Source organism: Apaloderma vittatum, unplaced genomic scaffold (genome assembly GCF_000703405.1).
Source record: "Apaloderma vittatum isolate BGI_N311 unplaced genomic scaffold, ASM70340v1 scaffold25895, whole genome shotgun sequence".
Taxonomy (NCBI): Eukaryota; Metazoa; Chordata; class Aves; order Trogoniformes; family Trogonidae; genus Apaloderma; species Apaloderma vittatum.
Genome location: NW_009718077.1, coordinates 6,660 through 23,758, shown reverse-complemented (window position 1 = coordinate 23,758; position 17,099 = coordinate 6,660). Strand labels below are relative to the sequence as shown.

Below are 17,099 nucleotides of genomic sequence, written 5' to 3'. Positions count from 1 at the left end.
ATAAGGTTACCAAACTGCCATGTAAGAGGCAGAATTTTTGTTTGTTTCAGACAGAATGGCTAAGTTGTCACATAATCACAACTGGCTATCTAAAAGCAAAAAGTAGTAGGTTGAAAGCAAAGTTAACAGCACTTAGCTTCATCCTTTGCAAATAGTGTAATGATTGCATGTGTGCACGATAGTCAAGCTACTGAAAACTGGTTCACATGCCAACTTCATACTGGGGGGCTAAGAATAAGAGGGTGTAGTTTTGAACTTGAGTTTTTTAACATACGTGGGTGTAATGATTCTAGTTTAACCCCTGTCTAGTAAATGCCTCATGGAGACAGATTTTTTTTTTTTCTTTCTAATCCACTTCCTTACTCTTTAGAAGAGTTCAGGAAAAACGTAGGTTAATTAAAGAGCAGTTTTAACACAAGCTAATCATTAAAGTGCCAGGAAATGCACAGAGTACTGTAACATTTCCAGGGCTTATTTCAGTCTGCATGCATGTTCTTAAACCTTATCTCCTTCAAAATTCAGTTTGAAAGAACATCAGTGTCATCTCTTACTGGAATCACTGTTACATTTTTGGACTCTCTTCAGTATTAAGAAAAAATAAATAAAATCTTGGTGCGTTGGGCCCAGACAGTGCTCGCCAAAATCTAGACAAAAGATCTGATAAATTATAGAACTTCATTAAGCTGGTATCAGGTCAGATCTTGAAACATATTCACAGAAGCTTGCCTCTGAAGCAAGAAGGCAATTTTTTGTTTAAGTTGTACTTTACTGGACATCATCTTTGCAAGACACTTTAAGCCACTATCTCTAAATCTGCATCACTGTGTACAAGTACAGTAACTTGGATCATGTAGAAAGCTTGAAAACGTCTGGAGTAATACTACTCAAACTGTTGGGTTTTTTTTACTCAATTATCATTGTTGCTTATTTTTTTATCATTGTTTCTTTTTTTTTGAAAAAAAAATCTCTTTATTCAGGGTGAAAAGGTGTTTGCTTACTTCCTTGCTTTTTTTTTTCCCCCCCCCAAATAGAAAATGTCTTTTCACTGATCAAAATGCTTGTCACTGATGGTTTTCAGTGTCAAACTGAACACTCTGCTATAAAAGAACCTGTTAAGTTGAATGTCTCTGATGATAGCACCTGCATCATTATAAAAATCTCCTTGAGAACACAATTTCTAGTAGTAGTAAGAGCTTTGGACATTATATCTGATGAAGCTAACAAAGTTCAAAACTGATTGTACTTTTCAATTAAAATTTAAATGTTTGTTGCAACTGGAGAGTTAGTCAGTATCACTTGTGCATCAGTATAAAGCATATCTGTTGTCTTATGTGTTTCCTTTTTGGATTAAAACAAGAATTACAATTTTATAGTAAAATTTTTGACACATAAATGAATGCCCAGGTTTTTGTTTTTTTTTTTTTTTAAATTCACTGGCATTTTCCTGCCTGCACATGCTAATTTTCTTTGAAGTAAGTATGAGATGGAATTCCTCTTAAAACCAGGAAAGTATTGGCTGCAGGAGCTACTCATGAAATTATTCAATCTCATAAATTGGTAATATCTTTTAACCATGAAAACAAATTTTCTGGCGCTATGAATAGCACTATGATGTTGTTGAAGAACACAGCAAAGGGATACTCTTATTTTTCTTTTCTCTTAATAAGTAGGTCTGTGTAAGCATCAAACATTAAAACCTTCAAGTATTTACACTAGAATATTTAACCGTGGCAAGAATATTTTTTCTTGTAAAACGTGCATCTTTTTTCTTTCAAATAACCCCTTCTACTTGTTGTTGTGCTGCTATCTATTTCTGTTTGTCATACAAAAACATTTAAATATTTCTCTAGAGAATATATCCTGTATGTCTGAGAGGCAAAGTTCGTTTGTTTTTGCAGACAGATGAAGAAAGAGAAATATTGAGAGAGACCACACGTACCTGAGCAAACTCAGAAGTAAAACTTATTTCAGAATTCCATTTGATTTTGCTCTAAAGCAATTCTTAGTCTTTTCTTTCATGCTTATGGAAGATAGTATTTTGACTAAAGGTTTTCTTCTAAACCTAAGCTTCATCATAATGTTGATGCTCTACTGGAACTGTAATGAAATAATCTGTTAAGGAGTTACTGTGGAAGTCCCCAGTTAATGCCTGAAGTAGCAACATTGCCCTGATTGACGTCTATCCAGAAGTAGTTTGAAACTTAAGTTCTGCTCAGGCAGAAGTTTTTTCTAGTTTGCAGGGAGAGCTTTTGCAGGGAACATCTTTGCACAGGTATTGAAGAATTGTGTGATACACGTGTAGTAAACTAACACTGACTTGAGTTGCTTTTGAAAACTTCTTGGTTATATGCACTCATGTGCTACTGTGACTTCTGCCTGATGTGGTTGCATGTGCATGGTGGCATTAGTTGTTGAGTGTGCTTTTATGGAGAGCAGCCTCTAAATATCTGATTCACACCTAAAAATGCAATGTAGTAAGACATCTTCTACTTGAAACCTAAGAGCAGTAGTAAAGCTTTCATGCACAAATATTGATTGTATTTTGTTCCCTGAAAAGAAATGGACTTGAGGAGTTGAATTCTTTGTGCTTCTGTCTATGCATTTTCCTTGAATAATTTCCTGAATTAGCTTTTGAACCTATTGCAAACTTAGACTACAACATTCCTATCAATCTAAATTTACTAAGCTTGCATAAATTCAGTGGAAACTCATGACCGTACAAGAGAGGGAAATCCAAAGTATTACCTGAAGAAAGGCAAAAGATGTTGCATGAATTTGCCACCTAATGTGCTTGCTGATCTGCTAACTCCTCGGTGTGCAACAAGCTTGTGCCTTGTGCTACAGACACTGCAACCCAAAATGATACGTGCTGCTGTTTTGTTTTTTTTTTTGCTCCAGCAAGTAGTGAAGGTACCGGGGCAGGAGGTAAGGGTAGAGAGGAGAGAAGGACACAGCAGGAGATAGGTGGGAGAAAACTATATAGGTGATTAATAAAAGTGTTTTGGTAGGTGAGCACAGGAGATTTCTGTAGCAAGATTCATCTCTCTGATGTTGCTCTGCATGGTACAAAGTACAGAATCTCTAGGATCACGGTTTTTCTTTTCACGTAATGGCTTGTTTAGAATAAGCAGTCCACTTGCAATGTATGAACAGCTGATGATTTGATGACTTGAGACTGAGCTGGTAAGTAAAAGTCACTGAACAGAACTGGTTCTGTTTAGCTCAAACCAGGACAGAAGTACATGTAAAACAAATAAGAAACTGTCAAGAAATGAGGGAAAAGGTATACTTTCAACAGTTCCAGTGAAAAAAAAAAAATGAAGAAAATGTGCTCACATAGGTTTCAGGGTGTGTCTGGGCAGGGCAGATGTGACTGCAGTAGCAAGTGCTAGTTTTAATGTACATCATGTAGGTAAAAATAGCAGTTCCATCCAAGTGGCACAGCTCTGATTATAGAGGTTGTGCAGCATATGTGGCTGTCTGGCCCACTGTTGAAGTTTGTGCTGCTAACCATGTGGATACACCAATTAAAGTAACATAAGCACACCTGCTTGTGCTGTGAATGCACCTTCATTTTGCTGCACAACTATCCAGCTGGGGTGAACACTGTCTTTGAGAACCTGCGTTGAACTTAGTCTTCAGAATGCAATGGAAGTTTACTTTGAGCAAAATATTGTTGTCTCCACACTAGTTTTGGAAGCTGGGGTGTAGATGGTGCTTTTCACTTTGGACTGCAAAGGTTGTTAAGGAGAGCCATCATTAACATGTCATCAATGGTTTTCAGTCCTGAGACTGTACACATTTTTGGACTTTCACTAGTAATTATTTTTATATCAAAAAACTAAGGTCCCAGACAGTCTGTGGAACTTTATCTAATTTACAGTCCTCTTAAACTCTGTACTTCTTCTGACTCTTTGCAAACATGGCTCCTTACAACAAACACCAAATTGTCCCGCTATTTCAAAAATTGATCAGAAAGTCTTTTATAAGCTTTTGTTCGGTAGATCTGAAGTTGTCTCCTTTAATTTTAACTTTCAGTAATGAACATCTGAGTTTCAAGAGTTAGCAGAGAGATAATGTGGTAAGGAAGACTACCACTCTTACTTAAAACAAGATTTGTTTCCTTACCTTATGAATAAAGGTGGGAGGATGGAAATGCTGAGATGGTCTTTTGTTCCTCTCTCTGCAAAATAAATTGTTTGTCTTAGATCTCAGGTACTAGGAAAAAGTTAAGAGGCTTGTTGCTCTAGCATAGCCGTTGTGTTGACGGCACTCTGCTCGTTTATGAAGGAAATAACACATACACATTAAACAAACTGATCCTGCTGGCTCCCCTGTTTGCTATTTTACCTGAATTGGTCTGAACATACAGTGCTTTCAGTGTAGTTGGTCTGATAATGAGCTGTTCTTTTTAAGTATTGTCACTTTCCCCAGTAGGAACAAGGCAGAGACAACTCTATGGTTGTCACAGGAGAAGTAGAGCATATGATTGACCACTGTGAGAAAATTTGAGCTACAGAAAATTTGCTTACCAATGCCAGCCCACAAAATGTGCTGTGCTTTGCAGCCTACGGACTTTTCTAAGCAAAAAAGAAAACCAAATCTTTTGTGCCACCATATGGTGTCTTGTCCATGTGTTCTTCTCAAAGTTCTATTCCGGAACCCTTTTTTCACAGCTGAGATTTCTTGTACCTACACTTTCATTCCATCTTCTCTTATACCTCTCTTACCCTTGCTGTTAACTGCATTGATGGACATTCCATCTGTTGGGGCAGAAGCTGGGAGTAGAGCACTTCAGAAATTTATTTTCCAAGCATTTGTATCAACCAAGGCTAGAAAGAAAAAATTGCTTTTGCAATATGAATTAGTGGAATTAACTATGTAATGCAACTGATGTTTATAGTACAATTTTATTATTAAATTATTATATTCTGTTTTAGGCAAACACAATCTGGACTTGGAGTGACCAGTATCTCTACATGAATGTGTCATTTTCTGTGAATAAAGACCCCATAGTGAACAATACAAAAAGCTGAGAAAAATCATAGATTTTGCTAATGTCTTCCAGGGGTAAAATTTCCCAACTACCAAGGAATATAAGAGTATTCTAGTCTGCATTTAGTTCTGTTTTAATAATGTCCCAATGGCTGCTCTTTGGTGCCAACTTTGATCTCAGTTTCTGCAACAGGAAACAAAGATGGTTTTTCCCAGTGGGGTTTAATTTATGCAAATCAGCAGATGGTTTTGCAGGAATATTATTTGTTATGTTTCCTAAGTGGATGAGTTTGCTTTTTAAACGCCCTGGCAGCAACAGATTTGTCAGTATCTTCCATTATATTTTTGAAATGGCCTTTCAATTACTTTAATTGTGGTTTGTTTGATTTTTTTAAAAAATTTTTTTTTATTCTCCCCCTTTTCTCTCTCCCTGTCTTCTTCCCTTTCTCTATAGATTCTGGGACTTTTCCAAGCCTAACCCTTTGCTGGAAACAGTTGAGCATCATACTGAATTTACATGTGGATTGGATTTAAGTCTTCACAACCGTGGCCAGGTAAGATCTGGGATGAATTTTACTTTTCACTTGCCAATTATAGCCCCTGTGGTCATGGCTGGACTGCAGGACTCGGATCCTGAACAAGAGCCACCAGATTGCAGAAAGCTTCTGGAAGTGAGTCTGGCTGAATGCTTATTAAATAAACCTTACTTCAGATCCATTTGTATTTATAAATCAGTTACTTGTGTTCGGGAGGAGAGTAGGGCAGGACAGATGGAATTGCAGAATCAGATAGCTGAAAAGCCTGGTGAGCTCAGGGAAAATGAAGTAGTTTTATTTCAGAAGGAAGAGTAATAGAGAAGGGCCTGGAACACCAGGCTGAGATACAGAGCTTTCTTCCATCTACTTAGAATGTCAAGTTAAAATTAGTAGTGTCACACATGATACCCAGACCTGGCTTGTTGTAATATTTGAAGTACTAGAAAAAACTCAATATGTTGCTAGAATTCTAAACCCCTCAACTATTGATGTGAATGAGTGGGACCCATTTTATCAGGGACACTTATTTATGTACTGGTTTTGGTAGTGTTCTCCCCTTCTTGTGTTGCTGCAGTTGGTTCTGTTTTGTCAACAGAGGGCTATTTGTAGCATGTTCTTTTTCAGGCAGGAAAGGCAGAAAAACAAAAGCTAATTATTTGCTTTAAGCGAGAAAGTCTGTGGCTTTCACACAATTACTGTCACTGAGTTAAATGCAACTAATGCACTATTTAATGTGCCACAGATACCGTTTGCGTATAGATCCCTTTCTAATTCACAGTGAAATTAACTTTTTACCCCAGACAAAAATTGCATGTAACATCTGTATTGACATTCTGGTTGGACAAGGCACATGAAAGCATCGTAATTTCTGCTGCTGGTAAAAGGACATAGGAGAAAGGTGTGAGCTTGGCAAAATACTCAGCCTAATGCATGCAGAACCATTCTAGCAAATAGTAGCTTGAAGAGTTTCCTGCCTGGTTGCTTTCTCCCTTATTTCTCTCAGAGCAATTGTTCACAGGGCCATGCTGTGGACGACATAGGGGAGTTTGTAAGGCTCAAAATTCTCAAGTTTCAGGTTATTTTTCATCGTGGCAGGGCAAGAATTAGCATAAAGGCCAGTTGCTGGGAGTTAAAACTTCATCCCCAGTGAGTGCATCAGTACCATTCTGGCTGAATTATGTCCAGAGGGAGCACTAAGCTTAGTGTAGTACATTAGGGCCTTACAGTGCTACATCACAGCATACTCAAGAGTCCAGTTCAGCTTTCCATGAAGTTGGTGTACGTTTTGCCATGGATCTGAAAAAGACAAGAGGATTTTTCTTCATTTTGTATTGAGGATGTGATTGCAACTTTATTGTAAGCCTGTTGTGAAGAGCCCTGCGTGTTACAGAATAGGTCTCAGTGGATGGCGTTTCTGATTGTCTGATTTATCTGTCAAACTTGGAGTTGCCGCTATGTAGATATTCTTCATTTTGTAACTGAAATGTATGGAACAGCCTTTGTGGAACAAGGTCAAGAAAATGTTCGTTGATGATAGATAATGAATTGAAAGCAGAGAGCTGCACGTGCACTTGTATATAGGAGAAAGGGAAATGATGGTGTGCATATCCATCTACATGAGGGCATTTGTGCACCCTGGTATATTTTTCCCACAGTAATTCTACAAGTCCAATATTTGGCTTAATGCACAAAATCTGTAAATTTGGGGTACATATCCTCATTCACTGCATGCCGGTGTGCCTTCCCAACAGAAGTTAGGCATCTGCAACAGCTTGGATATTTCTCTGGTTTTTTTCCCATTGAGTTGATTTAATGTCATGCAAAATGTAAACATTCTGATTTTTAAAAGAAATTTTAAAACCTGCAATAGAATTTAACCGTAACTTCAGGATAAAGAATGAACACTTACTGAATAGTTGCTTCCAATATGAGCACTTGCAGCCTTTCCCTGGCTTCTACATTGATCCAAAGATTATTTTGCTTAAATTTTATGCTGCTCTTCCCAATATGTAGGATGCCTTCATGTCTGCTCTCTATCAAGACCTGATAATGAGCCCCATTCATTGTTCTTCATGCATTTGTATGATTTGTGATTTTTCACTGTGTGCTTTATAAGAAGTTACAACCTGAGATTTGAACTGCTTCTCTGTGCATGTGTGGTATTTTTTTTATAATGGACAAGCTATTAATTTATAGTCAGGTTAAGTACCATTCTGTTCATTAACCTTTACTTTTGTTCTTAAGGATATTTTTGTTGTGTAGCCGGATAATATTTTTCTTTGGCTTTGCCTGATGAACTTCAGTATTTTTGAATTATCTTTTGCATGTCAAGGAAAACACCAGCCTGTACTTTTGAGAAAGTGTTCTAAATAGATACTGTGATTATGAATCTGATCTGGGAAATACAAGACATTCCTGTGGAACTGATAGAGCCTTGAACAATATCTGCAAACAGAGAGTAGGTACGTGCAGGCAGGTGGGTTCTTGTACAGTATTCTGCTAAGGGGAGGCAATGTGTGGGAGAGAGATCTGGTTATAAGGAATGGGTCCCAGGCTGTGAAAGCAAGTATTAGCTAGAGGAAATGGAGAACTCCTTTGTGATTAATTAGGATTCTGGTATCTATTTTGGGGTATCTGCCTCTACATGAAGTAAGCATTTGCTGAAAGCTTTGCATTTTAATGAAATCAGCTCTTGTTTGGTTTGATTTTTCTTTCCCCCCATCATAATGTTGTTGTTAGGTTCACAGCAATTTCAGACAACTAAAAAGCAAACATTCAGGTGCATAGAAAAATGTGCTTTTTACAGTGAAAAACATTAACAGAAATGATTCTGGTGGTATTCAGGGTATTTTTCTGTTAAAGTCCAAGTGCTGATGGGAGAACTTGCAAAGCAAGTTGTCTAGGTGAAAATACTAGCTCCAGCTTTCAGCCAAAGTAACTTTGTCATGCCGAGAATAGGGAAAAAGACCCTAAGGACCAAAAATCTTTTCTGTTTGTAACAGTATTAAGAACTGAACAAATCCACTTACCTTATCAGCAATATTAAGAGCATGCAGTTTTTTTAAATAGGACGTGATGGTTCTTTCCAAAGTTTAAGGATAAGAAAAAACAAGCTCGCTCCTTTCTGTACGCACTGGATAGGCATAGGATGGATGTAAAGAACATGAAATGGTAATCAGCTATATACTATACCTCACTAGGGCCTGATAATGCTGGGATCGTATACTGGAATTGTACTTTGTAGCTCATTGGATTCTGTATTTCTGTCTTGATACTTTCCCTGTATGAGATTTGTGAATGTTCTGATGAATTAAAATATAATGCTCCCTTAAGCATAACTCTTACAGGGATTTTGCTGTGCTTACCCACAGCGTGTAATCATGAGCGTAACTTCTTTTTGGTATTATTTGTGCAGCTTTGTTTAAAAACAGCCTTATTCTCCTGTTGAAGGCTGAATAATATATCAGTCATTAATTAAGTTTAAACATCTTTTAGGTAATCCATCAATGACACAGATAAAAAGTTACAGGTACTACAAATATTCACTTCTTATATTCTTTATGAAATTATTTCAATGTTTGTAAAGACTAGAAAATACATATGTACCATGCATTTCTTTAAATCATAGACAAAAAATAACCAGCCCTTTCTGTTGTAGTTCTAATGCTGTATTTTGCTTAACACAAATGTAAGAAAAACTTAAGCTCTGGGTTTTGTCTGAAAACCTTTCTCAGCCTATACCGCACATCTGTTCTGAACTCTGTAAAGCAACTTTCTATTGAACTAGGCTTTCTATCTTGCTGCTGAGACTAGGATTAAGTGTCTAATAGGAAAAGGAGAGACATCATTCCATTTCTCTGTACTTTCACGCTATGAACAATGACATTCCTAAATTGCAAGGATATTTAATTTTGAATGGAAGTGATACCAAGTGGTGTAGTGGCTTGGAACATGTGATATGTGAACAGCACGTTAGACATCCATGACATGCCAAATCAGAACAGGACCTCAAAGATGTACAACACAGAGGTGCTTCCTTTGGAAATTAAAATTGTTCTGCACAAAATGAAGATAAGCCAAATGTCAGTTCTGTAGTCCAAAATCATCTGATATCTGAATGTGTGTATTAAATTCTGGGTTTTAGAATAACTTATGTACAACACAAATAGAATGTCCTAGGCTGGTAGGGACCTCAGAGATCATTTAATACAACCTCCCTGTCATGGGCAGGAACGCCTCTCAACTAGATCAGGCAACACATGTGGACCAAATGGGGATCGAACCCGCAACCTTGGTGTTATCAGCACCACGCTCTAAGCGACTGAGCTAACCGGCCCTAAACAGTGATCACTTATGATTTACTGTGGTGGTGTGTGTTTGGATGGTAATTGTACTACAAATGAGTAGCTAGCTGTCTGAAGAACTGTTTGTGTCAACATAGTTTGGGAGGTAAATCGCTTTCTCTAGCCCTCCGTGTGACTGCACCTTCTTGTGTAAATATTCCCCCAGACTAGATTCATTCACATAAAATCGGTTTCTCTTATTCCTTTAAAGCTCTGGGATGTATTGATACAGGAAGGGGCCTGGCCACAATTCTTCTGTGTTGCATTTGGAGATGGCACAGGAGTGGTCTGTCAATATACGTGCATGATACCAAATAATACGGAGAGAGTGGTAATACCAGTGCAGTGCTCTGTGTTACACTGTCCTTGGGATCCAGCTTCCTTCTCCCTAAAGCTGCCGGGTATCACAAGCACGTTGTGCCCACCCCGCAGTCAGCTCCTTCCTTCCACCTGGCCAGAGGCAGTTAGAACTGAGCAGGGGTATCTGCTTTGTAGCATCTGTCTGTTGATCCCATGAGACACTGCCCTATTGACAGTATCGTGACTTGTGCATCAATATCACTACAGCTTTAAAAGCTGTAATTTCTTACATAGCCAAACTGTATACAGTTGAGCTGCATCCCCTGAACGTAACTGAAATCCAGGTCTAAATTCTTCCAGCTGTATGGAGAGATGTGCACCTTGTGCAATGTGCCATGGTAGCTGTGCCGATACAGCAAGCAGGAGACACTACGGAAGTTGACTTAACAAGTGTAGCCAAATACAAATGCAGATGTCTTTAGTGGGGCTGTTGAGCTATGTATTTTGCTGTTCACTTAACTCAACAGACCTAAAAAAGTTGACTGTTTCATATAAAAGTGGAGTTACATCTTGTGGAAATGTACAGAAAAACAAAGACTTCCTTTGCTTTTGTGTTTTAATCACTTGCTCTTAGCCTTAATTGCCAAGGAACTGACAGCTTCCACGCAGCTGTTGTGGCTATCACACTGTAATAATTATATCACTATTTGTACTTCATTTTAATTTCTCCTTATGGTCCTTCTCGAAGATAGTACTAAAGTTATGCTGTTAGTGATCCTCTGAGATAAAAGGATCCTACAGCACCTGTTCTTTTACTTAATTTCAGAGTGGATTTTTGTGTAGAAAGGTCCAGTTTAACCAGCTGCAAATGTTAAACCAATTTGAACTCCGTTACAGAGTTGGAAGGGAGATAACATTTCTTACTGGTGCTTATTGTATGTGTTTCTCAAACTTAAACTTTCACTGCGTAAGTCACAGGTAGCTGTTCACAAGTAATGGTCACTCTTTGCCGTTATCAGCAGAGGTTTCATCCTAAGGTTTCGAAAGGTTGCTTTCAGGCATCACAATTCTGTAAAAGCTTCAAGTGTATGGAGAGGAAAAATGCACTTTGATTCTGAAGTATTGGGAAGAAGTGGGAGGCAGCAATTTCTTATTCAGTAAATGTGTTGCCTGTGGGTTGTACTGGATTCAGTGGCTTACAAATACTTGCTCCTTCTCTGAGCTTCATCTTTTAGTCAATGTAGTGGATTTTTTCTTTTATGCATGATCAATAAATGTGTCTTGAGAAATCCCAGTGAATTGCACTAGTGAAACTCAATGGAAGACAACAGGCTTTTGCACCTGCTACTAAAACCTTTGTTTGGCTTATAATTTTCTATGCTTGTATTGCAAAAAGAAGGAACTTAGCTTAACTCTGAGCTGAAAGATGAGTTTGAAGATTGAATAAGGTCATTAGAAAACACGGTTTCAGTTCACGTAAACTGACTGCATTTGTGGTTACCAACATTAGTATCAGCACAGAAAGCCATTTTGCAGTTCCAGTGCAACCTCTACAGACCTTTATGATTGACTTGCTGATTAAAAGCAGTTCTTGAAAGATTGAGATGTCTTTCCCATTATCTGTATGGAGTAATTGCTGCAAATTCTGTGGAAATTCCAGGGATTTCTTTCTAATTTGCAACTGACATCTAAATTTCCTTTACATCTTACTGATGAAATGCATGCTCAGGCAACTTGCATTTAGAAATGTGTAGCACATCTACCAAGTCATCTTCCTGTTGCCCATGACAGAGTAATGAAACCAACATTGAGACAGCTTGCTGGTTTTTAGATCAATTCTTTGTGACCTATCTTTGCAATGTGAAAAGCAATGCCCCTCAGGTCTTCTGTCTTTTCTCTCTATAAGAAATTAGTTTCTTAAGCAGCATTTGGAACATCTGTTTCTGATAACTGGAGTTTCAGCGTAGATCTTTATAAGAATTTCTGGTCTGGGGTTTGTTTTATTTTGTCTTTACTAAAAACAATCAAATGACTGAGTGTTGTTTCAAAAATAAATTACAAAATGATTGGTGTCCATTGCACACTGAAATATAAAGTTCTAATTTACAAACTCCCATCACTTTCACTTCTGTGTAAAGGTAGGCATCATGTGCAGTTCACCCTGGCAACTGCTGACCAAACAAAAGGCCACACACCAGAATTTTCTGGTGCAAAATAGGTATTGAATGCATTTAAACTCATGCGTGATTTGTTATGCACTTAAACCAACTGGTTTAGATGATCACCTGTGAAAGTAATTTGATGTGTAGCAAACAGAATAGCTTGCTTTATCTCCGCTCAATCTCCATCCCATGTGCTCACAGATGATGCTCAGGACCCCTCAAAAACACATAATAAAGGTATAAATAGACCATTAAATTCTGTATGAAATTACACAGAAGATAAGAAACTGAAAGAGGAAGGACACAACATTAATGGAAACAGAGAACTGAATACTTTTTCTGCTGTCTCTTCTACAGGAAAAAAAATACAGGTCTTTATTTGAAAATGGGATGAGATGGAGAAAAGCTGAGAAGAGAAATGAGTCACTTGGACACATTTGCTTATTATCCTATGATTTATTATGAGCACTCTGGAAGCTGAGTGGCATCAAAATACTGTTGGAAATACTAATCTAGAGAGGGCTGTACTTCTGATTAAACTTCTTCACAAAGGAGTCACAAGGTTTTAGTTGTTCTGAATGTATTTAATCGTGGTTAGAGCTCGGGGGTTTATTACACCTTCAAATATTGAAAAAAAGGTTAGCTACTACTTTGGGAGATTTCTCTTGCTTTCTCGCTTCTTCTGATCAGTCAAGAGGCAGAATGTCATGCAGGTAGTTGCACTAGACGGAATGGATTCCCCTCGGGTGCTGGAAAAGGTCTAAGTCTATTGCAGAGCAAGATGATTGTGATGAATAGGAAGCAGAGGCCTGTCAGAGGAGTAAATCAGTTAGTGAGTCAATGGAAATGGCTTTGATTAATGAATGGATGTCAATATTAGATCAGTTGGTGGGAAATGTTGTTATACTCTGGGGCAAGGATAAACACTTATAAAAATGCAGCATGGCTGTTTCATTTGAGTTTATGATTTTCTAGTCAAGCAATCAGCTTCCGGTGATGACTGCGGTTTTTCGTTTGCTTGCTTGCTTTTTGGCTTTACTTGAAGGGAGGTACAGTGATCCTCATTTTAGATGCTTCGTATAGATTTAGTTAAATCTCTACTGACAGATAACTTGGCATGATATTTATTATGCAGTAATAACCATGTAGTACTCCTAACATATATACTAGTACTGCATCTTTGCTACTGAAATAATAGCATTAAAGACAAGTAGTAAATGTCATTTTGTTAAATGCTTTTGTGCCACACAGCCTTAGTTATAATTAACATTACCATGCTTAGAATGCTTTTCCTATTTGCATTATTTCTTGATGTAACTTGCCAGTAAGTGTAAGGTGGAATATTCTTGTTTTACAGTTAAGCTCTAGATGTTCTCCTTTTCCCTGCAATTTGTGATAGTTAAAAGTTGCTATAGTAGAATTTTATTCTATAATTACAAGAGCAATTTAGTATTATTAGATGATAAGGAAAATTGCATAGCACATGGGTGTCCAAAATATTCAATAATATAAGGATATTCCCTGTTTGGTCCCCATGCATTGTCTGATCTAGTTGAGAGACGTCCCTGCTCATGACAGGGAGGTTGGATTAAATGATCTCTAAGGTCCCTTCCAGCCTAGGCCATCCTATGATTCTAATTTATACAGTTCTTTCCAACTGAAATAAACCACATTCCACTCTGTTTGTGTTAGGTAAATAAAAAAAAGTAAATAATGCACTCTAAATACTGAAATCAGTATTTATTTACTGTGGTATGCTGGATGAGCCTTCATCCCAATGACATTACTGCTGCTGTTTTATTATTTAAGTAGCATTTAGTTTATTTTTTAGAATAAATGGCTAAACTGCCTTAAAGTATGTGTTAAAAATGTTCATCTCTCACATAAGAACTGACATTTCTAAATACTTTTGACACACCTATATTCAATATCCTCTGTCCAACTCTTTGTAAGATCATTGCGTAAGACAGGTCACAAGAAAAAAAGGGCAGAAGTATTGGAGAAGACATTTTTTAAACTGATGCAATAGCTGCCTAAATGGGCTCTTCTCTTTATCTCGAGGTTCATTTTAGTCATTTATATTTAAGGCAGGGATACCCATGAGGTACTACATTGAGGCACACAGAAGCTCCCCATCAGTTAATGCCAGCTCTGCTGCTGCGCTGTACAATTGTCCCGTCTCTTACAGTCTTGGCTGTATTTTGGGTAAAACGTTATGGAGAAATGGAAATGCATTTTTGTAATGCTGTACCATGCTGTAGCGACCCAGTTTCTCGTACAAACCTGTTTGCTGTTCTTTGCATGAGTGTTTTCATCAAGGTTTCTGATATCAGTATTCCATTATAGACTTCCTGCTGCACAGGAGAACATGGTACACTGTTATTTGCTGTAGCTTTTATTTTCCTTTTGTTTGCTGGTTACGTTTTCGTCTTTCATGTGCTATCATTAAGTCAATGAGTTGGGCAAACGACTGCAAGCGATCCTCTTCAAACTCCCTTTTAATATCCCCTGTATATTTTTTAGGTTTCTAGATTAAATGGTTCTGTAATTACATTTGTTCAGAGGCTACTTCAAGGATGCTAATTACATTGGTAACAGGTGGGAATTCCCATGGGATTTTTTCCACATGTTATTCTTGTTTCTTTGTGAAAGTAGAAGGTGTTGCCTATAGAAACAGAGAATAGTGATCCAGAGCTGCGGAGAATATTAAAACCCCTATGTTTTATGTGATTGCCAGTTTCTACATAGCGTTTAGTGGAAAATTCAGATTTTCTTTTTGGTGTGATTTGTGCGACTGCAATGCAGCAGAACATTATATTACACAAAGCTCTATTGTATCGTATGAATAGACAGACACGTTGTCAAGAGATTTTTTGATCCATTTAGATGTATATGGAAAGCACTTCAAATAACTAAGTAGAACCAGCTAAGGAAGCAATAAAAAATAATAATAGTGCAGTATAGTAAACACAAAATGGGCTAATTATAGCCTGAAATCAAATATTGAAGTTAGATTTCCAATTTTTTAGTGTGCAGCTGTTCATTCTGGCTCTAGAAGAGAACAGGAATTGCAGTCTGCAGCAGAAGGAAGCTTGTTGTGCAGAGGATCCAATACTGTATCCTTTGTGATCCCAGTTGGAAAGGACATTGTAAAGATAATGCAAGATGGATTCAGCCAGATTTACTGGCATGTATTTGTGGAGCTCATCAGCTTTTTTTCTCTTTGACTCTCCTCTTTCTTCTTCCCTTTGCCTTAGTTCTTGTCTCCCACACTGTTTTATGAATATATGTGTTAGATCATCCACTTGAGTAATTGTCAGTGTAGTTAACCCTTTCACTTTGTTACAGACTGTAAAGCACATTATCAATTAAGTTTCAGGCCTAAAGCATTCTGTAGTTTCTTCTGTGGAATCTTGTTATTTATTAAAATCTTCTAATGCTATAAAAGTAGGTTAATATTCTGGTTTTGTGATTTTTAGGTTCAAGTCTGCCTCTAGAACAGAGCTTGAGACTTTAAAATTCAGAAAAGTTTCAGTTATATTGGAATCAGTCACTGTGTTTATAAAATGCTTACTGGTACACGAGGCATCATTTCTCATCAGACTAGTGGCGTCTAGATAGTGCTTGAAACAGCACAGCCACCCACCCAGCCCAATTCTCCGTGCTCAGCAAGTAGCTCTCTCTCTTCTCAACAAAAAGGCAATGCAGTGATCTTGTAATTAATTGGTGTGAGGCTGAAGTTCTGGCTAAATTCTTCAAGAAACTTCCTGCGTCATTTTGGTTGACTTTTGGGGTTTTTTTCATTCCTCAGCTCTCCATTAGGAAGATGTCTATAACAATTTTTCCATATCTGCAAGTATAAGGAAGTTGTTCAAATTTGATCATGAAGTGTTTAGATAGCGTAGTAAAGGGATCCTGAGACCACGTAAAGAGAAGAAACAGCACAAGGTCGGAAATTTTGTGTGACCTCCCTTCAATTCATGTATGGATCTTCTTTAGGCTATGTGGAATGATGGTTGATTCAAACCCAGTGATTTTCCTGCTTTCTGGATGGGGAGTATGAAAAATAAGAGAGTGTTAATTTTCATGCTTCTCAGTAAAGTTAAGACAAAGTTTTAAAAAACAAATCAAGCCAAACTGTATTATATAATTATGAAGCATTGTAAATCAGAGTACCAACCATCATTAACTCCACAACATGCACTAATTTCTTCCAAGTTCCCTCTGTTTTTTTTGTGAAAAAGGCACTTATGAAGGATCTAAATAGATTTTGTTTGCTTTGTAGGTGGTGGACTGTGCTTGGGACGAACTAATCAAGATCTATACTCCATCGTGTCTGGCAGTTCCTGTCTAGAGAAAAAAAATGAAGATCCAACACAGCAAGAACCTTTCTCTCTTCCCCCACAACCAGACTTATGCTAAAGTGTCAACTGCATCCCTGATCTTAGTGTATATCTAAGTAAAACTTTGCTTGAAGAGAGGGTTGTGCACTTCAGCATGTGGAGATTTCAGGGCTTGGTTCACTGTACAGGTAGTGCATGAGCTGGCAAAATGTTCAACAGCTACTGAATGGCTGAAGAGTTGTCGTAGCAGATACGAGCTGGTGTCTTTAGAGCAGAATCACCAATGCAGTTTTGGGATGTCTGGCTGATGATGAGAGCAGAGGCCTGAATCTTCTTGATCCTTATAAAGAATAACAGTAACTTGTAGTGTATTTTTAGATAACGTCTTTAAAAAAAAAAAAGTGGTTTTTTTGCTGTTAA

General features: G+C 37.6%; 1 protein-coding gene across 1 annotated transcript in view; it reads left to right on the top strand.

Moving 5' to 3' along the window:
• PEX7 (peroxisomal biogenesis factor 7) overlaps positions 1–16,801 on the top strand; it is a gene marked incomplete at its 5' end in the record, with an annotated part of 41,046 nt that extends 24,245 nt beyond the window's left edge. Inside the window, 2 exons of the mRNA XM_009870142.1 lie at positions 5,450–5,549; positions 16,622–16,801. Coding sequence (XP_009868444.1) covers positions 5,450–5,549; positions 16,622–16,690 — 169 coding nt within the window. The remainder of the gene's footprint in view (positions 1–5,449; positions 5,550–16,621) is intronic.
• Positions 16,802–17,099: the final 298 nt, after the last annotated feature.